At 32.6% G+C, this 25,509-nt stretch overlaps 3 protein-coding genes and 1 long non-coding RNA gene across 5 annotated transcripts; 2 read left to right on the forward strand and 2 right to left on the reverse strand.

The window, feature by feature from the left end:
- The first annotated feature begins 1,105 nt into the window (after positions 1-1,105).
- On the forward strand, positions 1,106-6,328 carry spz5 (spatzle 5). 2 transcript variants are annotated; one of them, XM_015980623.2, is made up of 5 exons: positions 1,106-1,456; positions 5,188-5,345; positions 5,392-5,655; positions 5,704-6,057; positions 6,108-6,328. In XM_015980623.2, exons 1-5 carry the CDS (start codon positions 1,424-1,426, stop codon positions 6,274-6,276), a joined length of 978 nt encoding a protein of 325 aa, XP_015836109.1. In that variant the 5' UTR covers positions 1,106-1,423; the 3' UTR covers positions 6,277-6,328. The 2 variants fall into 2 exon arrangements, with proteins under 2 accessions (XP_015836109.1, XP_008193940.1); XM_008195718.3 differs by having other exon boundaries at positions 1,107-1,456; positions 5,392-6,057.
- A 2,081-nt stretch (positions 6,329-8,409) lies between these two features.
- On the reverse strand, positions 8,410-15,594 carry LOC100141833 (uncharacterized protein). Its single transcript, XM_008195717.3, has 2 exons — positions 15,438-15,594; positions 8,410-9,508 (listed from the first exon to the last, which is right to left on the reverse strand). The coding sequence occupies exons 1-2, from the start codon at positions 15,462-15,464 to the stop codon at positions 8,705-8,707; spliced, it is 831 nt and encodes a 276-aa protein (XP_008193939.1). The 5' UTR covers positions 15,465-15,594; the 3' UTR covers positions 8,410-8,704.
- Positions 15,595-15,735: 141 nt separating this feature from the next.
- Positions 15,736-17,974, forward strand: LOC135266318 (uncharacterized). Its single transcript, XR_010334273.1, has 2 exons — positions 15,736-17,399; positions 17,454-17,974. It is a non-coding gene; the product is annotated as an uncharacterized LOC135266318 (long non-coding RNA).
- A 4,028-nt stretch (positions 17,975-22,002) lies between these two features.
- On the reverse strand, positions 22,003-25,235 carry l(3)mbn (lethal (3) malignant blood neoplasm). Its single transcript, XM_965570.4, has 5 exons — positions 25,112-25,235; positions 24,732-25,056; positions 23,139-23,259; positions 22,961-23,092; positions 22,003-22,912 (listed from the first exon to the last, which is right to left on the reverse strand). The coding sequence occupies exons 2-5, from the start codon at positions 24,747-24,749 to the stop codon at positions 22,050-22,052; spliced, it is 1,134 nt and encodes a 377-aa protein (XP_970663.1). The 5' UTR covers positions 24,750-25,056; positions 25,112-25,235; the 3' UTR covers positions 22,003-22,049.
- Between the last annotated feature and the right edge of the window lie 274 nt (positions 25,236-25,509).

Consider the following 25,509-nt stretch of genomic DNA (forward strand, 5'->3'; position numbering starts at 1 on the left):
GGCGCAAGTCTTTAAGATACACGAATTATTAGTTTTTATAGCAAGAAACTTATGTGTGTCCATAAATAAATACTTTAACGGCCGTTTTTAATTTTAAATAAATAATAAATGGAAATTTAGTTTTGAATTATTTTAATCCCCGATTAAAATTTAATGTGGCTTTTATAAATCAACCCAAAGTAACGTTAAAACAAATTATTTATAGCGGTTTAAATATTTTTTTATCTGTTTTTTTCTGCCTTTCTTTGTTTCTTTCCTTTTATTTTTTTAAATAAAAATTATGCAAAAACTCAATAGTTAATCGAAGTTTTATTAACTTTGAATACCTCAATAAATAGATCATCTTGGTCGGCTTTGAGAAAGTGGTAAATTAGAATAATTTTTGAAATTTTTTTGAATGATAAATCAACTACACGGGCTTGTATTATACAGGTCTCGAAAATTTTTGTAATTTAAACTTAAGTGAAAATACGTACGCATTCTAAAATTTATTTTTTTATAATTATATTTTAACGAAATCGAAACGAAAATAACGAAAGACACTAAGGCATTTTTTGAGTTTTTGATTAACTGACTGACTTACGGATTTGTGAAAAAATTTCAAATCATTGCTTGTGTTAGCTAAATGGAACGTTCGATGGAACCAAAAGAATGGTGAATAATAAGAATAATACAGAGACAAAAACCAAAGGCATTTTATCAAACATTTTAAACATGTTGAAAAACTTGTAGATTTATTTTTATTTTTATTTTTACCAGATGAAAAAAAAATGAAATATGGGTCGATTTTTTGTTTGATATTTTGAATTTTTTTGTGTAATTTGCTATTGGAACAATAATTATTGAGGAAATTGAAGAAAAATGGAGTAACTTTGTTGAATAAAAAATTATTTACCCTTAGATGCATAGGGCAAGACTAAGATTATTTGCTTAAAATTAAAATTCATAATATTTTGTTCCTCATTTAATTAGTTTCTATTTAGATGCCAATTAAAATGTAAACCTTGCCCCTCGCTTTAAATAACAAACTGACCCATTGCCAAACATTAATTACACCTCTCTGCTATCGCAAATCTAAAATTTTCTCCTCTCCATCTCCACCCATTCTCGCTTTACCATTATAATTTTAGCACCTCTTCCAAACGCCTCTTGTGCGTCCAAAACAATCAAGAACTTACATAATTTAAATTCTACTGCTGGTATCTCAATTCCGTCTGTCTGGGTAGAAAACCTAATGATTACCCATTCACCTGTCACTGTCAGTAGGTCGCCCCATTGTCCCCACCTATTACTCTAATAAGTAGGTTCTTGTATATGTGAGATACTTGTTGGTAGCGCACATGTCGATGAATATTGACCCTTCAAATGTTCGCAAACTCGCCTGGTAGTTAATACATCTCAAGTGTCTCAAACCGCAACTGTGATGAGTGAAACAAAGGCCCAAATCTCCTGTTTTGTAAGTACATTTTTTGAAAGTGTTCGATTTTTAGACCGGAATTACGCTCGACGGTGGACCAAAATTTTCAAGTCATGGGCTTTTAATTGTTACCAAACAATTAAGATTTTGATGGATTATTATTTATTACAGAAACTTTCTAATCGTGAAAACTGAAATTGTATAAAATATAGGGCGCGCTCGTGCAAAAATTATTTAGTTGCGTTTTTCGGAAACAATGAATTTGTGATTGGGGGATATTCCAGCAGTGTCGACAACCTAACAATGCTTACGTCAGTGAGCTTTTTTTGGTTCCGCAACCATGGGAATATTTTTTCTCCGTCTTTTTGAAAAAACCGGGATTAGCGCTCCATATCTGCTCACATCTTAATCCGCTCATTAGCATGCGAACAATAAATTGCAGAATGAGGAAGTTTCGCAAACTGCGTATCTGAATTATTCCTGTCCGTGACTGTACCGGCTTGAAAATGTAACAATCGATTCTTAATTAATAACCTTAACCTTGTCTCAAACGGCGATTTAATTGTGCCATTACATAATTGCCGTGCGTGTGGAATGTTAATTATCCGGAAAAATTAAAAATTCCACGATTTGGAAGAAAGTCGATTAATTCAATTGTTTTTCTAGTGGGTGTTTGCCTTTTCTGAAATTCATCGGCAAGCTTTCACTTTGCTTTCTTTTATGAATTTTTTCAATCGCGCGCGAATTTTTATTGCTCATCAATGGACGCGGGATTTCCAAAATTGCCGCAAAACGCTTTCTAAAGGGAGACTTTGCGCAATTATTAAGCAAAAACACCCACGACTCTTGGTCAACAGGCGCGAAAAAATCGGCCTGAAACGGCAGCAAATGCAATAAAACGTTGCTTTGTTTCACGCCCACGGTCCAAAGAGCAAAATATAGTTATCAAAGTCATGATTTGCATTTTTCAGCGGTGATGAAACAGCCAGATTTCGTTTTGCATTTTTACATATTGTGTTGTTATTTCTCTCCCATATTACATTTATTAAAAAAACACGGAACTTGTTTATTCGATTTTATCGAGTCAAGTGATAAATAATCGGCTGCAAACAGCTGTCAACATTTTTTTAAAGACGCTAATAATTTTTTTGTGATATTGTAAAAAAATTATAGCCTACGGGAGAGTTTAAAAAAATTTATTAGGCCCTAACGATTTTTTTATTTATTTCTCAAATACAGTTAAAGTTGTTACCAAAAAAATGACACTGGCATTGACACTGCAAGGACATAGAGCTTATTAAAGCAGTTTTAAAAGTTGAAATAAGATATAAGTAAATAATATAATAATTATTAGTCGTAGTCAATAAGTGGTTTATTTTCCAATCTTCATTAGTGTTAATGACATGCGAGAGTAGCTGATAAAAATGTTTTTTGAATTTTCATTTTGAGTATTTGAGAGACCACCTACTCGTATTATGTTAATAAAAATAAAATTTACTGCAAAATAGTGGTTTTTCAGTTTGATGTAACATTTAGATCTGAAGATGAAGATTACTACGTGTTTTAATTTGACAAAAACTTTCACTCATGCCTGAGCTCATAATTTTATTCTAGAATGTGAGTTGGAAGAATTGTAATTATATTATCTGCTTATTTTATTTCACAGATCAAAAATGATAGCCACAACTGCGAAACATACAACATAAAAAATGGCTGTGATTTTATCGGTCCGGCTTTAGTTGCCAAATAATAAGATTTATTCTCAGACTGATAAATCTGTTACCAACTTTTTTTATTAGCTAAACATTAGAACTTTAACTACTACTCTCACATAAGTACCAACATTACTTATAAACCTTCAACTGAAACATTAACTGAACAAGACATTTAGTTTTACAAAAAGTTACTATTTACTTTTCCATAAAATAAAAAAAGTAATATATTCATTTATTCTGCTATTATGCTGATAATTAAACGAATTAATTGTTGCTACTTCAATTTATTAGGTCACAATTTATAAATACACCTAGTTATGAGTATTTGTTTAGTTTTTTGTAACGAAGTTAAAACTTATTATAGAAAATAATTAAGTCATGATTGAGAGAATATGTTTCGACCTAACTCAGAGGTCATCATCAGCCATAAGGCATTACATACATGTTAAAAATTGCAAAATTTAAAAAAAAAGTAAAGAGCTACAGTAAAAAGTAACAGCATCAGCAAAAGTGTCATCTTAACATAATTTTCAACAATAAAACTGTATATTTATTAGGATTTATTTAACGAGTTGTTAAAGTACCTACTGTGTACGTTATTGACCATCAATATTCGTTTAAATAAATTACACAAAATTAAAAGATATCTATTAACCTTCTGCTTTGCCTAAAAATATTTTCGATCATAAAGAGTGTTTCAGAAATGCATTTTTCAACTTAGCTTTTAATACTGCTAAACTTTTATTGCTAACTTAATTAATTAAAAAAGTGTATTACACAAAAACTAAGATTAAGTTAATTAGAATAGTTATTAAAAAAAATTGGGATGAGTGATTATTTTTAATTGCTTCATTTTGACCTGATAAGAAAAGAAATAAAATAAAAAAAATATTTAATAAAATAATAAAATGACAATTAGACATAATGGACTTTATTTTTTTGTTCTTGACTTATTTTATGAGCGGGAATTGTTTCTTTTATTTTTTTGTATAATTAGCATGAAAACACTTAATATGACACCTAAACATAAAAAAATTAAACATAAAAAAAACAATCACCCTTTATATAATAAAGCAGGAACGAAGAGATAAGACTTAAAATAACTTTTATACCGTTTTTATTTTATTTTCTTCCTTTTTGTTTTATTTTCTTGAATTTTTTTATACTTACCAGAGAGATAAAAATGTGTATTCTTTATAACACTAATCATATAGGTATTTCAGTTGTCACTTAAAAAAATTAAAAATGGCTTAAGAAAGAATGACGTCAGACATGTCATTATAGTGACAAAATGTAGCAATTAAAAAAATTTAATCCACTTGTTCGGAGATTTTTTATGAAATTTTTTTTTATTTAATTTGACGGAAACTAGAAACCAAACTTTATCAAGGGTAAATTGAGCTAATAATAATTATTAACATAACACGAGCAATTAGCTCAATATGTAGTAAATATGGTTTCATTGTATTGACTTATTTAATGCATAAGTCATGTCTGGGTGTAGCCTTCGAAAGGATTAATTAAACCAAAGTTTAAATTTACATTACAACAGTATTTGAGAACTGACCTACCAGGATACCTGTGTAACTATGTTATGAAATCTTGTGTATTTTTTGAATTTTTAAATGAAGTTGTAAGTTTTTATTTTAGCTACTCTAGAAGTTAGAGCCAAATTGATGAAAATTTGGACTTAATTTTAAAAATTTGTTCACTTCTTTGTTGAAAATTCGTCCGACTTTCGCTGCAACAATTTCCGATCGAAAATAATCTTTCGTAACCACGTACAGTCATCCAATTGCCATTTAGTGAAATTGCCATTTGCCCGCCCCATCCCAATTCGTGGAACACCTCAACTTTCATTAACCTTCCATACTCGCCCTTGTTCATAAATAGGATGAACGCTGTAAATAGGAAATTGGTTCTGCACCATCGAAGGATTTCTGCTAATAATGACTTGCGACAAAAAATCAAACAATTAGACCCGATGACAACCTTAAATTGATCGATTTAACCAAGTGAATGCTTTTGTTAATCTCCAATGACGATTATTTCCAGCTCTTTGCTGCTTTGCTCCTAACCACCGAAAGTCACACTTACTGCACCAGCTCCTACGGGGTGGAAACGTGCAGCTTTCTGCCCGCAGCCCCCGGAAAAACGCCCCCGTGCGCCCTCCCGGGACTCACCTACTGCGAGCACCCCGAACACTACCCCGGGTATAAACCTCCCCCAAATAAACAAAAAAATAACTAGTTTTTGCAGCGAAAGGATTCAATATTTGATCCAAAAATGGAGATTCGATCATTCGACTATTTTAATAAATGAGTCCAAAGAAGACTTCACCTCGTATTACTACCCTCCCCCTAAGCCCAAATACGGGCCCCCTAACACCCTCCCCGCCTACTACCCCGAACCCATCCACATCCCTAAGCCCAACTACGTGTACCAACAGAACAGGGCGGGAAACACCTACATACCGCCCCCTTACAACTCCACTCAAACTTTTGGCGGATTCCCCCAAGGCCAGTATGTGAAATACAAATACTCGAATAATATACCACCAAGTGTTCCAAGGGAGGCTTACGGCCCTCCTAGCTACTTATCACCCTTGGCCCTTCCCCAAATCAACCCTTACGCCAATAAAGTATGGAACAGGAAAGACGACAAGTACGGAAAAGCCCTTCTAATACGAAAAAAACGCTCCAGTCATTTAAGAAAACTGAAATCTCTGGTTTTGCCCTCAAATGGTACCACCCTTGAGCGCACCAAGCGCCAAAACGCCCTCACAGGGCAAACCCTTTGCACTTCACGATCTCAGTACATCATGCCTAGGGCGGCTCTGAACAACAAGGGCAACTGGATGTACGTTGTGAACATGCCAGAGCTGGACAATAGGTTCAGCCAGCTTGTCAAAAGTGAAACTTGCGCGTAAGCACTCGGCTTCGCCTCGTAACACAGTTTGAAATATTTTTTCGCAGATCGCAGACGTGCAGCGGGCTTTGTGGCCTCCCTGTGGGCTATACGTCCAGATGCGAGCAGAAGTACGTGCAGAAGAGGCTAGTGGCCTTGGAGGGTGCTGGGAATGAACTCTACACCGATGTGTTCTGGTTTCCTAGTTGTTGTGTTTGTACCATTTCGAACGGATGATTTTTGTATCTTGAACGTGTAGTAGCGTTTTTTAATTATAGTCAAAGAAATGGTTTGTGTTTTTTTAACCTTCTCCTATTGGTTGCATAATGATGAAACATTGACAATAATTTTGCATTACAATTATCCGTAATGGGGCAATGCTGATTAACACGTCTCTTTCATTGTTTGTTGAGAAATCGTCCAAGATAAGGTTTGTAGGTTGTGTTTTTTGCCGATTGCTGAAGGTGGCTCATTATGGAAATTAGTGTTTATCTAATTTTTACATAACGTAAACACGCTTTCAAAAGGGCGTGATTTTTGCGGACACCTAGCCGAGTAATTCAGTTTCTTTCAGAAAGAGATACGCCACCAATTCGTAACAATACTTTTTAAAAGTCAGTCGTCAATTAATAAAAACCGTGTTTTGACACAGATTTGTTTTCACTTTTTACATAATCGTAGTTATCGTTAAATTAGAAGATGATTTGTAATTATAATTACTGCGAGAAGCAGAGAATTACAGACTACTTTTTTTTCGGAACTTCTACGAATTTTATGAAAACATGATTATCATTACATTAGAAATTTATTTGCAGTAAATGATTCATTAAAGAAAAAAACTTTTGTGATTTTATCTGGTTTCTTACTTTTACTTTTCTTTTTGACTTCAGTCGATGGTCTTAATGGTATGAGGTGAATGGTAATGTTTGCGTATTTTTTGTATAATCATGAAAACAAAACTATTAAATAAATAATTAATTATTAATGTTTTAACTACAAAGGTGACAATAAAAAATACAGTACACATCTTAACTACATCCTAATACAATTTTTGTGGTTTTGGAGTTATTTTTTTGATAAAAACAAATTATTTATTACTTTATTAAAAGTAAATTAAGGAGATAAGTTGTTTAATTTGTTTACAAACCTTTATATCTTAGGACCCCTACCTACATAATGCATTTAAGATTGATTTTATTAACATGACCATTTTATTAGATAGCAAATATGACTTTTTGTGATAGTATTGTAAAGATTATAATATTATAATTTATAATACTTAACTAAATAAGATTAAAATTAAAAAATAAATAACACTAATTTCAATTTTGTTGTTATGACACCCGTATTACACATACGTGTTTAACAGGTTGCATATCTTGTTGTTTTAAAGATTTTACAGGTTGTTTCTCGGCTTTTTAACTTTTATTAAGCTTTTATTAGAAATTTGATTACACTAAAAGAAAGTTCTAAGTTTTTTCTTTCAAATGACTAAATACAACTTTAAAATATATATAAAAATGACAATGTTGTAGATTTTTGAAGGGAATTATGTATTTAAAAAAAAACAATAATGAGGTGTAAATATCCTGAAAGCGGCTTAGCATAGGTAAGTATAAGGTAAGCTGATAAAAAAAATTCAGAATAATTTGGGTAATCCAAAAACAGAGTAAAAAACATGCCCAGCTTTCTACTTAAAGTGATAAACATTTTGAAAATATTTTTTGTACAGGACCTGCAGAATTATGGCTCTTTAAAAATTTTTAGACAAAGATTGTTATTAGAAATTGGGACTCGAAAATTTGAATTGTTTAATTTTGCTTGTCACGAATAAAAATAAGAGACTAATAACACTTAAATTTTTTTTTAAATGCGCTAAATAATTTGTACACAACCAACATTCTTTATTCTTCTTAGGTATGTGGCTTTCAAAAACGAGAACTTATGTAGTCAACATAAACACTGCCAAACAATGTTTATTTATTTTTTGTAGGATAAAAGTGGAATATGTTTAGACTAGGTTGTACTTATAAGTAGATACTAATTTTTATGAATAACACCCAGTGAGTGATATTATTATTCTATAATAATTATTAGTTAACACATGTAACAGTGTTGGTCACTGAAATTTAAAAAAATAATATCAAATATCTAAAAAATGCTATTAAAAAAATTGTCAATTTACATTTATTTATTTTGATTTTAAATTGTTACAAAAGGAATTTGGTCATAAAACGTAAGTTGCTTATGCTGTAGTGACTAACGCCCACATTGTTAGTACAAATCATTATTAAATCACTTATTATTTATTCATTTCATTACTTAACGAGCGATAAAACCGAACAATGCGTCCGGCAAATAAAACGCATGTAATTTTTATCCATTTATTTACAAAACATTATCATAAATTACCTAACATAACAAGAGAGAGTATTGAAAAAATCAGGTCCCCGAACTAGAGTCCATAATCGATTATTGTCGTTATTTACATTATTTTGATTATAAACTGTGATTCCCGGGACCCCCTCACTCACAATCAATTTTAGTTCAATAAATAACCCTAACTATGAATCAGTGATTGGAGAAATCCATCATCACCTCGCAAAAATTTGTCACAAGCACGTGTTTAGTATGTTAAATCGTTCATGTTGGCGTTTGTAATGATTTAATAAGGCCTTGGATCGTAAGGCGTCGCATCGAAGCCCACATATCTGTTATTTTTCCGGTGCTGGAAGCCCGTCCCAGGCCCGGCATTATAATAAATGACCCTGCGGATCCCAAATGGGTCGATATACCCAAAACTCCCCGCCTTCTTCTCCCCCTGATTTTGCTCCTCGTGGTACGCCCTGGGTATGTAGTACCGGAACCCATCGTTGGTCACCGACACCCCATCGTAGTAGTCGTACTGGGGGTCGTACCCATTGCCCAGATTATTCCCCGTGTAGGTCTGCCCCCGGCTGTCGATGGGGTACGTGGGCCCGTTTTCGAAGCTCTTGGGCGCGCTGGTGTAGTACCATGGGTTGATGGTAAAGGGCGCTGGGGTGCTGGACGGTAGATACGTTGGTCTGGGGGTTGAGGAAATGGAGTTTTGGTTGATTTCCACGTTAAGTGGGGCCACGGTGGTGCCCTTGACTAAAGTACCAGCGGATGGTGGTACTTTTTTCGCCGACTTGATGGCTTGGGCAATGGGAGTGTCTCGCCCAACGTAGAGGTTTTTCGTTTTGAGGATTCTGTAGCCGGCGTTGTCGGCGATGTAATCGCGCTGGCGGAGGAACCCATCGGCGTCGATCCAGGCGTAGGTACCAACGACGGTACCATCGTCGAGTCGTTTTTCCTTGCGGTATTGGCCGCTGGTCGTCTGGTAGCGGAAGTATCGTTCGGGGCCCTCGTCGGTTTGGATATGGTACTGGGCACTTGCTGGGTTGTTCCAGTCACTGCTCGATTCGATCGGAGCAACGGCAAGTATCACCTGGAAGGAAAGAAAGTCGTTACGCAATTTTAATGAATGAAATTTGACCGGAAACTGTTGGAGAGATTAAATAATAAAGTGTTGGGTAACTGCGTTTTTGGTTGGTAGTCTTGGACTAGTTGGGTCAAGAGCACCCAATAAATCAGTAAAATGGGTTAGTTTTGTTTTGGTTGGTGTGGTAAGGCCCATGACCTTAGCTCGTGAATTGATTAAAGTAGACAACATTGATTAATAAAATCGATTTTTGGGCCAAGTTGAGGCATTGACCCATTAAATGTGCGACGAATTGCGAATTGTCATCATCACATAATTTGAGAGATGATGGAAAAGCATGAAAGTGGTGATAAAAAATCAAAACAATGAACAATTGTTGCAGTTAACATTTACATATTCACAAGGAAAGTATTTTTAAGATTACGACTGGAAAAATTATAATTAAATGTTGGAATGAAAGTCGCTGATAATTCGGAGCCAAGGCTAGATTTATCACGAATTGGATCTTAAATTGATGCGAATGATTGAGTCCGGGTCTTTCAGTATGTAATTAAATGCGGAAAGAAAGGCAATATTTTTTAATTTATTGATACTGTATTTTTTCCTTCAAGTTTTGTTAAATTTAACGAAAATATGTAGTTTAACTTTTTTCTCTTAGTTTTGGTTAATTAACAACTAATTAAAATTAAAAAAGCTTTTACGGAAGTAAGGTCTATAACAATGTCTGTTATACAATAACTGATTATATTTTTGGGTTCACTTATAATAATAAATGACACTGTGACAATAATTTTTTACAAATAATAATTTTTTTTAAGAAACTAGTTCATAACAAAATTTTATCAAAGGGTTGGGTAATTGTGTTTTCTAACTCTTCTGAGAGAAATTATGTTTCTGGATATTTTGAGAAAATGTGAAATGGGTTGGAGGTATAGGGTGGATGAATGTTAGGGTTTTAGGGTTTAAAAATTCCAACTTAAATTTTAACTTAATTCTAATAATTGTTTTGTTAAAACCAGGTCACTGGCAACTGTTGGTATAGTTTTTTTTATACTTTAACATTTCTTTCTAAAAAACTACTCATTGTAGTACATTTTAATCTTTACATCTCACAGTGTAGCGAAACAAAGATGTTCCGGGCATGGCTGACTGAGACAATAAGTGATAACTTCGAAATTAATAAAAACAATTTGTTTAATTATTATGTACTACACTTTTTAAGCTACCTATAAAATTAAGAAAGTAATAAGAATACTAATAACGTAATAATAATAAATAATAAAATAAAAAAAAATAAAAAAAAGAAATCCTTAATTAACACTGCTCATTACAAACTATAATTCAACAAGAAAACCTAAATACACTTTGTAAGTTAATCAGACGATTTATTTGAATAAAAAACAGTAAAACTTCTAGTTTTTTTTAATGATTTAATTCTCAATATTTTTATAATTGTTCGTCAGCAAGTGCCTGATGATGTCGGTATTATAATAAACGAAACAATGCGTAAATATTGTTATTTTATTACAAGTTATCTTCTCAATCTTGCATACTATTATTACTATTATTATTATTATTATTATTATTATTATTATTATTATTATTATTATTATTATTGAAAAAACAGAACAGTGAAACTCTGATTATGAACGGTTTTTACTGATTTTATTATCGATGACTTTATTGTTCTTTTATGTTATAGAAGAGGAAGTTGATCATCACAAGAATTAAAATAATTTAATAACAATAATAATAATAATAATAACAGAATAATGAAATAATAAACAAAAGACAAACAGTAAAGTTAAACAATACAATGACAACGGATAGAGTAAGAAGGAATAAGAAAACTCAGAAATGATGGTAGGTTTAGTTGACTCCTGACTGAATTAAAAAAAAAGTTAACGTGTTTAATTCTCGTCTGATTTTAAGTGAGTTAAAATTGAAATTTAGAAAATTTTGTAAATGATCAAATTTTTGAGGAGGAAAAAACTAAAAACATTTAACAAATAAAAATTTTAATAACTTTCTTTGAACATTGTTAACATTTTGAACATAAAAAATATGAAGACGGGAGACCAACGCAAGAGCAGTCTAAACCTGCCCAAAAAAACAGAGCGTCTTTAGAGAAATTTCGTTACAGTTTTTTCAGTTTTCGATTTTTGACGAAATTTTGGTCAAGACTAATAGGTACTTTTTCGGAAAAATGACTTTTTTACAATTTGTAATCGAAACATAATTCAAATGGTTACAAAGTATCTAGTTTGGTAGAATGCCAATCGGTGAAATAAAAAATCAGACCACCTCGTTGGGCGCAATTAAGTCCCCCAGTTGCATTCTAACTCCTTCTGGCGTCTAGTAACCTCATTACGTCACATTCCTCAGGTCAATGTAGTGAAAAACATAATTTGCAATCCGACGAATTTTCCATTTTCTTATCCCGAGATGGCACCATTTTCGCGTCGACCACGTGCGACCTCGTACCACCATTTAGGGCCCAAATTCTCGTGGCGTGTGATACGAATGCAAAAAAAAACGCAACGAAATTCAACAATAGCGGAGACATATCCACGTAATGGTATTACACATAAGTTGCGTAGGTCGCCCATGGAGCCGATCCATTTATGGTACGGTCGATTGTGCAGGCTATCGGAAAAGTTATGAAAAAAAATTCGAGCGATTTAACTGTCCTGTGGCGAATCCGAATTGCATCAGCGAAGATTTTTAAATGTTAGTAGAATGAAATGTCAACGGGTGTCGATTCAGGGTGACCACGGTATGGGCTTGCATTGCTCGAGGGTGAATAAAAAATAAGTAATTAAAAATATAAAAAATAAAAAAAATACAGTGAAGAGTAACCGGATATTGGTTGTACATACCACGTGAGTTTGCCAAAGGTATTTGGCTATTATTGGTAGTTTTATTAGGTAATGCATTGAGTCATTTCACATTTATGATAAATGTTTGTCCAGTTATAAATTGTTTGCATTTTTTCAAATTCCAACTGGAGTATGGATACGGAAATAGAAGTAATCGAGAGTGTGTGCCCTAAAGGCGCACTTTCCCTACTTGCACATTTCACTATTTTTTTTTGGTCAGGATCGAGTTTCAAACAAATTTACTGGATCGCTTACATTGTGGTCAGCGACATTGAAATTTAATTAAATTAGTCTTGTCCACAATTTGTACAATTCGGCCTCGCCATTTCAGTCCAAAAATTACGTTATCGTAAAAATTTTCGTTTTTTTTCCAAGGTTCCGTCTGGTCCGAAGACAGCGAAAGTCCGCCAGTTACGTATTCATTAATTTATTCGTTTTCACGGTTTTTAGACAATCAGTATTTCCAACAATAGGCCTGTTATGCAACGAAAATTCATCCAAACGGATTTACATTTCTTCGAAAAAAATTAGGCGTGTCCCTTTTACCTCACGATTCGACTTCGTCATTGCGACTTTCAGTTTTGTAATTAAATCTAACGCAACTATTCTTTTGCGGAGCAAAATTGCGACTTTCGAAACCCTAACGAGGCAATTAGGGACGTGTCTTCTTCCCTACACATATGGTCGCAGCTTTTCCCGGAGAAAGTCCGGTTATGGACCACAGATTTCGCGTGGGATTAATGGTGAAGTCCCGGCCAGTGCCCTGAGAGCCAGCGACATAAAAGGTGTCGATGATAATTAAAACAGGTTTCAAAGAACGAAATTAAAGGCACGACAGGACATCTTTAGGAGGATAATCAACCGAAAGAACCAAGGAATTGCTTATTCATGGAAGAAATCGTAGGCGAAAAGTAGATTAAACACCTACAATGTTTCTACAGTTTGAAGGACGACATTTTTTCCAAAAGCTGTGTTTGTTTTTGTTTCAGGATGTGGCAAAACCCACTCAGATTAAACTGTAGCGAGTTTACACAAAATCGATTCATAATTTAACAATAAATCGTTGCAAAACCAATAATTAGTTTCGAGTTTAATTTGTGCGAACTAACCCAGTTTTGGATGCAATTATTCGGAGCTGGTTTTCCTCGCAGGAAGCCGATTTTATTGAAAACAAATTGCGAAATTTTTAATTATTTTATTTGTTTCGTTTCACAAATGTCAAAGTGTAGATCCAGTTTGTTATTTAACCAAAAAAAATAAAAATAATTAGTGTTTCTATAAAAACCTTAAGTTGATATTTAAAAACATTTGAAAATGGAGCCAAAAACTATTTAAAAAAATTGGTCTGACTCACAACATATTAATATTTCTTGTTTTTTTTTGCTATTTAATTCAGCGTATGTAGTTAAATTTTCAATATTTAGATAATATTAAGAGATATAAGGTATAATTTGTTTCAGCAAAATTGAAAAAAAATCTGTGACACTTCAAGTTTACTTAATAAATTAAATTACAAAATTTAGTTTTTTAGTCTTAGTAAATTTGCTTACTCAAGAAACTAAAAGAAACAATTTTGTACTTACAAATAATTTGATAAAATTGCCTCAGATTTGTCCAATATTTTGTAAACTGTCCTTAGAAAGAAAAATCAATTACAGATTTGCAGTTTTACGTAAGTAGGTAAGTACTAATTAATTTTCAATAACTATACAAAAAATAATGTTTATGAGAAATAAAAATTCAAGAAAGTTTTTTTGAAAATTTTGGAAATTACTAGTACCGTGTGTGTGGAATATGAATACTTTTCAATAAAATTACAGTGGAACTTCAATATTCCGAATTTCCAATAATCAGAGCCACAATATAAAAACGTGACCGAAAAAAGTTACGGATATATGATATTTTAATACATTTATCTGTACTGGAAACTATAAAAAAAGCTTCATAGAAAAATACAAATAATATTATTTTTAGTGCTTCTGCACATTTTCTTTAAAATTAAAAAATATTACTAAATACTTTACTTAATAGTAGTTTATAATAATTTTTATTAATTTATTTAAAATATAAAATAAAGCTCTGTGATGGTTTATTTAATTGTTATTTATGTTTTTTAGAACCTTAGTAGAAATAATTTAAACAATTGTTTACAGACTTGGCATTAAAAAATAATTTTGAACTATAAAAAATTGTCAAAAAATTTTGAAAAATTTACTTAGAAAGAAAAAAAATCTCGGAAAAAAATTATTTCACAGCAAGCGCTCATATCTTGAATATTTTTTAAACGTAAAGTATTCAAAAAAAGTTTTGCATTATGTCAGGTTGAAATTTAAAATTACAATTTCCCCAATCAAGAAACGTTTTTGTTTATCAACCCCAAGACAAATGAAAAAAAATGTTATGTAAATTTTTTATTAATATATACTTCAAAAAATATTTAGAAGCCTTTTTGTCATAGATTCGGATTATATTTATAACAATATTTTTTTATTTATTATATTAAAAACACTTCCTCAAAAAATTTTTCCCAGTCAAAAAACTTTTTTGTTTATCAACTCATAGACAAAAGTAAAAAAAATTAATGGAAAATTTTTCGATAAAGTTGGAATACTCGTGCCTTTCAAAAAATACCTAGATGACTTTTTGTCATAGATTCTTTTAATTTGCAATTTTTGTAATAGTTATTGTGACAGCATGTTTTTATTTCATATATCACATTTATCACAAACATTTTTCTTAAAAGAAATCTCCCAATAAAGAAACTTTTTTGTTATTTTCTAGACAAAAGTATAAAAATATTGTAAATTTTTCGTAAAAGTATACTCGTTTTTCAAAAAATACTTAATCGATTTTTTGTCACAATCTTTTTATTTTTATTTTATTTGTTTATCACACTAAACGAGCAAGGAATTAAAACCAAAAATTTTCTTTAATTTTTTTCTTAAATAAACCGTATTTGTCGCAATACAAACACGTTTTGTTTGCCATTACTTAGCCGGACGCCACCTTCACCTCCACATTTTTTTTGAATTTGCCACAGTTAGTATTTTACGAACCATTAAAACAGCACCATAATGCACCATGATTCCGTTCACCCAGCATTCGTGCTGCACTGCCACAGTTGCACTAACTAAACTATCGCACTGACCAGCTCGCGAATAATCCGGGGCTCCGGAGTTAGAGATGTGGGCGTGCCTCGTCACAAGTCAGAGGTCGCGTGGAGGCAAGGTTGTGCGTGTGTATTACACTTTTTTCAAGCACTGGGTATTGTTCCAGCTGACATGAATTCCTAATGCTGCTCCCAAAGGTCGGATTCCGACAAATTTGCTAATTATCGCTAACATCGCATGCAACTGTTTAGTCAAAATATCCTCCGGAAATTTGAATCATGGAGCGATTTTTGGAGAAAAGCCACACCGAGTGACTAATTGAAATGACGTATTTAAATTCTCATTATGCAATAATTTAAAAGAACACATTGTTTGTTCAGGTTTTAACGGAACAATAGTGAAAACTGTTAACTCTGATAATTAAAAGTGAAGTAAAAGTTACTTTAGGACTTATTTGGGTACAATCGATGCTTGGACTGGTTTCTAAGTGAGTTTTACTTCGAACTAAAAGTCGATGAAATAGTAAATTAAATTGTGACGACATTTTTTATGGACAGAAGCAAGGAAAACGACAAAACAACTTTTTATGCTTTTTCTGTTTACATTAAATCTACTGAAGCAGATCGCGTGTCGGAGGATCGGAAAACCGCATTAGAACTAGTTTAGTTCAAATAGAACAATTATTTTTTATCTGAAAAATTTCAAACTAATAAAGAGCAATTTGCAATTATTTGATAATAAAAATTTTTTGTTTAATTTTAATAACAATAATTCTGAACTAGATTTTTAAACAACCTTGGGCATTATTATTTATCCACTTCGTTAATCTATTTTTGTCCAATAAACAATGTTTGGTTAAAAAATAAAAGAAAAAAAAATGACGAAACGGGGATCGAACCTGGGTTTTTCGAGTTCGTCGTATTTGCTGATACTTGTGGTTTTACAGAGAATCATAAATTATAATATTTATTGATATTGCAGGCTTAATTAATAATAATAACTTTTATTAACAACTAACAAGTGCCTTTTTTTTAAAAAAAGCGAAGATATCAGGGATCGAACCTCAGATTTTGAGTTCGTATCAAATTTTTCGTGGTAGAAACAATTCATATTTGCATTATTATTGAGGGTTTAATTGATAATAATAATTATAATCTTTAATTTTTTTTTACAAAATCTTCTGACAAAGTAAATTAGAAGAGTAATCAGAAAACTAATCTATAAAAAAATTCGTTTAATTTTTTTACCAGAAAATTTGAATGTTTGTGACCGTGCCTGAAGTAATTGATTAAAATAGGTATAATTTGCAGTTTGAACAAAACTAATTACAGATAATTCTCTCTGGGAAAAAATTGATTTCAATGCTAAACGACAATGTTAGCAGTGGGAAACTTAAAATCGGAAAATTAATTTTATGAAGTGGCCACAAATGAGTTTTTATTGCACATAAAGTTTCATAATTAGCGAATAATGAAACGTTTTGTCTTAAACAATTACCCTAATGACGACCTTAATTGCACTTTAAAAATATTTCGTGGTCAAACACGGATGTCTAACACTTTCGTTTAATCGCACATAAAAATTCAGCTCGTCTCTGACCTGACATAATTAATTGAAAACATTGCCATTAGGAGGTGACAAGCTCTTAAAAGGCGTAATTTTTAAACTTTCAAGCGGGCCACTTGCTTTTACCCGTGGGATTATTTTCGAACTAACGGGCACAAGCCCACTGATGGCAATTTTTGCGGAAGATACGCCCTAGCCCAGTGGGCGTTTTAAACAGTTGCTAAACTGTACCACAAATTTTGGAAAAATTGCGCGTTTTAGTGAAAGTTTTAAGCCATAAAAGTGCAATAAATAATAAAGGAAAGTCGCTTTTAGCACATGGGAAACTGCGATTTTGTAACTGTGCGTGCGTAATTAACCTTGAACTGGGCCAAAATTTCAACAATGCGTCTGTAGGTTTGTGAGGATGGTGATGAATGTCTCCAACAATGGAACTGTTATGAAATTGATCTTGAAATTTGGGATTCTGGTCGAGTGGTAGGTGCGGTCGGTAGTTAAAAAAATTTGCACTCTGTTTATGGTAGCTTGACCCTGTGGGAAGAGATTTATCGGTCGAAAACTGTCTCAAAAAATCAGACTTTGCGATAAAATCAACGACGGCGGAATGGGTTGGGTATTGGCGTTCAAGGTGAGGAAAATGATCGATTCCTCTTATTATTTTTCTTGGTAAGGTATTTGCGTTGTGTGATAATTTTTAATGGAAAGACTTGTTCGAGGTATTAAAATACAGTTGGCCTTGGCTCGTTTTTTTGGAAAATAAGTTGGTACTGCCCACAATGATCGGTTTTGGGTGGTGAACAGTTAATTTGGCCTGAAAATGGCGAAAATAGCGATAGTGAGTGGGATTTTAAGAGACTGACTCATAAGGAAAAATTTGTGTACTAACTGTATTTTTACAAATAAATTTCTTAAGTTTTTGTGGATATTATTTATTAATTCATTACCACTAACAATACCTAGTTCATTTGTGATTGAAGTGATAAATATTGGCGCCATCTAGGCCACAAAACACCGATTAGGATTAGTTATCCTCACTAGGATAATTACAGTTTTACAGTACTTTACACTCTGTACAGTCAAGCCGGGAAAATCATATTTACTTAATTAGCATTGAGTGTGATACAATTATTAAACAAGTCAAAGAAATTTACTAATTCGGTTTATTCAATTCAGTTTATTCAGATTGGTGTTTATCATTATTTTTATTAGAATTTTTGCATTGTTGTTGTAGGCAACTCAAATTACACAATGATGTTTTATTGTTAGCCACACATTTACTTCAACCGTGTCCCAAATCCTTTGAGCCGAGCAAACATAAATATTTATTGTGTCACGCATTTAAATTTTTGAAAATTTAGGGGTTATTTCTTATTTTCAAAAAATTATTTAAAAAAAAAATGAAAAAATGGTGGATGCGCCGAAATAAAAAAATTCATAACTAAAAAACCAATAGTCTTAGAGCACTGCGGTTTGTTCCATTGAATTCAGCGGCTCATTTTCTGTATTATACCAACTTTCAACAAGATCCAACATTTTAAAATTTTTTGCTAAAAATTAAGATAGGCAATATCTATGGTGGATAATTTTATTCAACAAAAAAATTCATAACTCAAAAATTAAAAGTCGCAGAGCAATGCGGTCTGTTCTATTGAATTCAGTGGCACATTTTCTGTATTATACGAACTTTTCATGAGATTTAAAAATTTGATTTTTTTGCTAAAATTTCCTGAGTAATAACACTTACCATCAAGAAAGTGAAAAAATTAATTCTTTTTAAAATGCGTTCTATCATACTTTTTCGTATTTATAATATGCCTTTACAACTCTCTAGAGTTGTTAAAAGTCCATATGTTCGATTTTTTGATGTTTGATTTTTTCAATTTTCGTCGCAATTTTTGTCGATTTTGGGTACCCGGAACATTTGTTCAGCAATAGCTCCGGAACTATCAGAGATAACCTTATGAAGTTTATTATCGTTGGAAAGCTCTTTGAATTATCTATTTTTTTCAAAAAAAAATATTGTTCTCCGACCAATAGTTTTTGAGCAAATTGCAGAAAAATGCAAAAATTGGTAAAATTTTAAAAAATTCATAACTAAAAAACTATTGGGAATTTGGCAGTTTTTTCGATACCAATCGATTCCCCGGATCATTTTGCATAGGTGAGGATCAAAACAGTTCCACTTTTTCGAATAGTTTAGTCGTAATTAGGAAAATAAAAAAAATTAAAAAAAAGTTAACACCCCCCCCTACAAAATGGTTAATTTTAAAAGTGTCTCAGAATCGAATAAAACTTATCCTATCTTATAGATTTTGATGTGCTCTTTACGATGGAAAAAAGAGTTTTCTCCTAGCTCTTTTAGTTTGGCCGTAATTGGCGATTGAAAATTGAAAAATTTTATACGTGATATCGCCTTGAGTTCTATGCCATTTTGTAGAGTTTTTTATTCCGGTTGTCCTCGATTTTTCCGTTTCTCGATAACTCTAATAGTTTCGCCGTAATTGGCGGTTGAAAATTGAAAAAAAGTGAAAATGGAAGCCTTTTTGTGCGTTTTTCTCAGAAACTGTAAGACTTAGAGCAACGAACAAAAAACCATCTGATAGCGCTTAATTTTCTCTATTTTTTCGATTAAACCCGGAGCCGCTCCGGACAACGGTTCCGGCTACAGAGGCGATCAAAGTTTTTCACAAAAAAAATTCATAAAAAAAAAACTAAAAGTCGTAGAGCATTGCGGTTTGTTCCATTGAATTCTACGACTCATTTTACATAGTATACAAATTTTTCATAAGAATTAAAAAGATAAAATTTTTTGCCTAAATTTAGGGTAGCCATTTGTCATAGTGGAAAATTTTATCCAAAAAAAAATTCATAACTCAAAAACTAAAAGTCGTAGAGCAATGCGGTTTGTTCTATTGAATTCAGCGGCTCATTTTCTGTGTTATGCCAAATTTTAACGATATTTAAAATTTTAAAGTTTTTTGCTAAAAATTAAGATAAGCATTTTCTATAGTGGAAAATTTTATTCGACAAAAAAATTCATAACTTAAAAACTAAAAGTCGTAGAGCAATGCGGTTTGTTCCATTGAATTCAGCGGCTCATTTTCTGTATTATACGAACTTTTCACGAGATTTAAAAATTTGATTTTTTTTGCTAAAATTTCCTGAGTAAAAAACACTTACCTTCAATAAAGTGAAAAAATTAGTTTTTTTAAAAATTCGTTCTATCATACTTTTTCGTATTTATATATGCCTTTACAACTCTCTAGAGTTGTTAAAAGTCCAAAAAAAGACCATACGTTCGATTTTTTGATGTTTGATTTCTCCAAGTTTTGTCGCGATTTTGGTCGATTTTGGGTACCCGGAACATTTGTTGAGCAATAGCTCCGGAACTATCAGAGAAAATCCCATGAAGTTTATTATCGTTGGAAAGCTCTTTAAATTATCTATTTTATTCAAAAAAAATTATTGTTCTCTGACTAATAGTTTTTGAGCAAATTGCAGATAAATGCTAAAATTGGTAAAATTTTAAAAAATTCATAACTAAAAACTATCGGGAATTTGGCAATTTTTTCGAGGCCAATCGATTCTCCGGATCATTCTGCATAGGTGAGAATCAAAGCAGTTTCATTTTTTCAAATAGTTTAGTCGTAATTGGGAAAATAAAAAAAATTAAAAAAAAGTTAACACCCCCCCCTACAAAATGGTCAATTTTAAAAGTGTCTCAGAATCGAATAAAACTTATCCTATCTTATAGATTTTGATGTGCTCTTTACGATGGAAAAAAGAGTTTTCTCCTAGCTCTTTTAGTTTGGCCGTAATCGGCGATTGAAAATTGAAAAATTTTATGTGAGATATCGCCTTGAGTTCTATGCCATTTTGTAGAGTTTTTTATTCCGGTTGTCCTCGATTTTTCCGTTTCTCGATAACTCTAATAGTTTCGCCGTAATTGGCGGTTGAAAATTGAACAAAAGTGAAAATGGAAGCCTTTTTGTGCGTTTTTCTCGGAAACTGTAAGACTTAGAGCAACGAACAAAAAACCATCTGATAGCGCTTAATTTTCTCTATTTTTTCGATTAAACCCGGAGCCGCTCCGGGCAACGGTTCCGGCTACAGAGGCGATCAAAGTTTTTCACTAAAAAAATTCATAAAGAAAAAACTAAAAGTCGTAGAGCATTGCGGTTTGTTCGATTGAATTCTACGGCTCATTTTACATATTATATCAATTTTTCACAAGAATTAAAAATTTAAAATTTTTTGCTGAAATTTAGGGTTGCCATTTGTCATAGTGGAAAATTTTATCCAACAAAAAAATTCACAACTCAAAAACTAAAAGTCGTAGAGCAATGCGGTTTGTTCCATTGAATTCAGCGGCTCATTTTCTGTATTATACGAACTTTTTGTGAGTTATAAAAATTTTTAAATTTTTTTGAGTAATTACACTTACCTTCAAAAATGTGAAAAAATTATTTTTTTTTAAATTCGTTCTATCATACTTTTTCGCATTCATATATGCCTTTACAACTCTCTAGAGTTGTTAAAAGTCCAAAAAAAGTCCATATGTTCGATTTTTTGATGTTTGATTTTTCTAATTTTTGTTGTGATTTTGGTCGATTTCGGGTGTCCGGAACATTTATCAAGCAATAACTACGGAATTATTAGAGATAACTCTATGAAGTGTTTGATTGTTGAAGTGTTTTTTAGATATCTATATTTTTTTTAAAAAAGATCATTGTTTAGGAACTAATACTTTTCAAAAAAACTGCAAACACAAGGAAAAACAGGTGAAATAACTAAAAAAACTTTTGGGAATTTGGCGAGTTACTTGACGGCAATAAATTCCTCAGAATATTTTATATACACTATATGAAAATAGTTCCTCATTTTCGAATAAGTTAGCCGTAATAAAAAAAATTTTTTTTGACTAATAAAGTAATAAAAAAATCAATTTTTCCGTTAAAAAAACTTATTTATTTTAATACCTAATATTACAATTTAACTAATCGGATACCAAACAAACTCGAAATTCTTCAATCCGAACGTTTTCTCCGTTCCTTCTTTCGGCACCTCATCAGAATTCAAATCCAATCTAACAAACTTCACTTTCGGTCTAAATCCATTCTCATCGGCCACATACGTGACAATTCTGCTAATTCCATCTCTTCCGGTAACAAAATACCCACCAACCTTAGCACCATTCTTCAGTCCTTTCTCGTAATGCCCGTGAAATCCAACGGTATAATTAAACTTATACAACAAATCGGTGATATCTTTCTCTGAAATGCCATCCGGCAAACCATCAACCATCCCCGGAAACTTATCCCGGATCGGAATATCCGGATTTCCGGGCACGTGAATGGCACCGTCCGACACCGTCACCTGCGAAAGCGGCCTCCGGGGACGCTCCACTTCGTTAAATCCGGGCGAAACCGGACCCGGAATTGGGGCATTTATCAACGGATTTGGGCTCGGATTTGGCAAATTCGCACCAGGATTGGGATAATTCGAGCCCGAATTGGGGGAATTTAAACCTGGGTTGGGGGAATTTAGACCTGGGTTTGGGGAATTTAAACCTGGGTTGGGTGCGTTCAAATCTTGGCTAGGCTTCTGGAAGGCGGGCGTCTGGAACGGGAACCGTTCCCCAGGTCTAGGTTTAGGCGTCGTGACGTAACCGCAGCCACCACACGCCGGCTTGATTGTGGGTTGAGTGGTGAAGACGTAGGTTGTCTTGGGCCTGGACGTGGTCTGGACAGGTTGTGGTTGTTTCTGGACTTGTGTTCCAGGTTGTGGGTTTTGGTTGCCCAGGCCCGGACTGCTCTCGATTTTGGCCCCCGGGGGTAGCGGGGACCCATCAAGTGCTAAAATCGCAATTATTTCCAATTTTCAAATTTTTTGGATTTTCTTACGGGCACTAATCCGCACGTTTCTCATGCTCAAAATTTTGAAATTGCCATTTTCGTCGGTGGCGTACACGGTTACGTGATAAATACCGTCGGCTGTGATAAAGCCGAATTCGCCTTGGATGATTCCATTAACATCTACAAAATTAATTTGATTTATTGTTATTAGTTCTGTTTTCCGCACCTTTTTTCTCATGTCTGTGCTGTTCTCCGTCGATGGTAAACCCGAACTCGTAAGGCCTGCTTTCATCATCGGTTTTTTGACACGAGACGACCCAAAAGGTCACAATTACAAAGTTAAAAACCTGAAACAGGAAAATTAACGAATTTGAGAAAGGTGAAGGACAGATTCACTCCTCCAACGGTTTTAATCGAAAAATTCAAATTAGTTTCAATTAAAATGATTTATGAAACCAAAACATCGCTGTTTCGGAAAAAGGGATCTCGTCGGTGAGATGAATCGGCTGTTTATAATTAGAATTGATTTGTTATTTATCGTGCCCTTGAATGAAACGGATAGAAAGGCGCTATGGATCGATTTATTATCAAATGGAAATGAAGGGATGATTTAATAGCCATTTGTACGAGAATTTTGACCCAATTTGCTACAAAAAAACACGATAAAATCAACGAACAGCTAATTTATTAATCGACCATAATCACGAAACAGGTGTTTATGGTTTTCACTACGATCATAAAATTTAATTCATTGACACATTCTCTACTCGTAGCTTCAAGTACAAGAATATTATTTTTATTGTCAATATCTTAATAACGTATTTATTTGATAAATATCAAAGCGGTCACGTTTGTACGGCAATTTCGCAAGTAAAAATTATTTGACGAAGGCTAGACACACAAACGCTCTGAGTTAGCGAAACCTTAAACAAACCTAAACCCGAATTCATTTCAAAATTTCTACTTGAGATTTTATGACTATTAAATGTTCCAAGTCATTATTTTTCAATCTACAATCTTAATAATTATTATAATCTTATTGTCTAGATTTTAAGTAAGTTTGACTTTGATTTAAAAATTAATGAAAAATTAATTAAAATGTAACATTTTTTTAAGTAAAAAAATAAGGAAAATGGAACCGATTAAACAGCATTTTAGGTTTTTTTGTTATTGTTATTTTTAAATAATTGTAGTTTTTTAATCGGTATATGCTTTTATTGTTCACTTAAAACTAAAGTGAATTTGTGTTATTAAATGGTAACTTTGTTTTTAAAAATTAACATAGTCCTAAAGTCCAAGAATTATTATTTGGCAAAAACATCATTTGAATTGAATTAAAAAAGAATCTTGAGTTTAGTGTTGCCTTAAAATTGCCAAAAATGTTGGTTTACTTAAGGAGTAAATTACAATTAGATCATTTAATTATGAATTAGACAATGCTGGTGTAATTTAACAGTCTGAAGGATAGAGTTAGAGGCTTCGTTAAAGTGCGACAAAGCTAGGGCTACAATGTGATGGTATTTAGAATAATTGTCCTTTTGTATGATGTCATTGAAGGTTAAGTATTGGCACGTAATTACTAAATAGAAATGTAAACATTTTTTGCCAACTTTCATCACTTTATGTTTGAATAAAGAATTGATAAAAAATTAGATTAGCACATGACATACTTTTGAAAAAAATTAATGGAAAAATATTTTTTTACTTTTAATTAAGTTTATTAATAGACATACAAACTAATTGGCAGCACCCGGTAATTAAGCAATTAAATTTCGCTCCAGCGGCCGTGTAAGGCAATCTAATTAAAAGTTCATCTTACCTTAATGACCAGCTTCATTGCGAATCACCACTGCAACCGTAATTAAATTTTTACAACTCGTAGTAATCTCAGTAATTCATAACAGACGCCAAAACCATTATAGTACCTTGCGGCATCCTTCTAATATCTTTTACCAATCTCCCCGCCACTTGGAGGATCACTCAAAGGCGTTAATAATAGCTTTTATGTAAATCTCAACACATACATTTCGAAGGGTACCAAACAATTTCCTCCAATTTCTCGTAAATCTAACCTTACGTTTAGCCCAAACACACCCACATCACGGCCCTGACATGACTTTACTCGCAATCATCAATTATTTGTTCTACAAGAAGAAGAGTCAAGTTTCTTCCGGAACTACTTGATTTGAATAATTTTACGCAAAACAGAAGCTTGTCGACGATCGAATGTGACAAAAATCAAGGTTTTTGCAATATTTATGGCCAGAGAAGAGGTAAATAAATTGGTTTGCGAAGCCTCGAGTAATTTCGGGAATTGCTAAATTATTATGTAAAGCGGTTTGAGCACAGATTGGTGGCCTTTTAAATTAGTTTTGTGTACATTGTTTGCTAACACGCACCTGTCAGAGTGCAATTTTTCAATCATAGATGAAAGTGAGAGTGGATTTATCTCAAATCGTAGGCAACACGTTAAACGGCTTAATCCGGCTGAATCGTCGCATTTGATTTTTTTTTCAAAAAAATTATTTAAAATTTTTGCTTTGTTTCATATTTTTCAAGAAGATGCGAAGACTTAAAGTTAGAGGAAAAATATTAAG

This window comes from Tribolium castaneum, chromosome 5 (assembly GCF_031307605.1).
Source record: "Tribolium castaneum strain GA2 chromosome 5, icTriCast1.1, whole genome shotgun sequence".
Lineage (NCBI taxonomy): Eukaryota > Metazoa > Arthropoda > Insecta > Coleoptera > Tenebrionidae > Tribolium > Tribolium castaneum.

Coding starts and splice junctions, on each gene's coding strand:
- spz5 (XM_008195718.3), top strand. CDS start 1,424: ATGAGTGAAACAAAGGCCCAAATCTCCTGTTTT. Junction 5,346..5,391: donor CACCCCGAACACTACCCCGG/GTATAAACCTCC, acceptor TAGTTTTTGCAG/CGAAAGGATTCAATATTTGA. Junction 6,058..6,107: donor GTCAAAAGTGAAACTTGCGC/GTAAGCACTCGG, acceptor ATTTTTTCGCAG/ATCGCAGACGTGCAGCGGGC.
- LOC100141833 (XM_008195717.3), bottom strand. CDS start 15,464: ATGGTGCATTATGGTGCTGTTTTAATG. Junction 9,509..15,437: donor ATTATGGTGCTGTTTTAATG/GTTCGTAAAATA, acceptor CTTTCCTTCCAG/GTGATACTTGCCGTTGCTCC.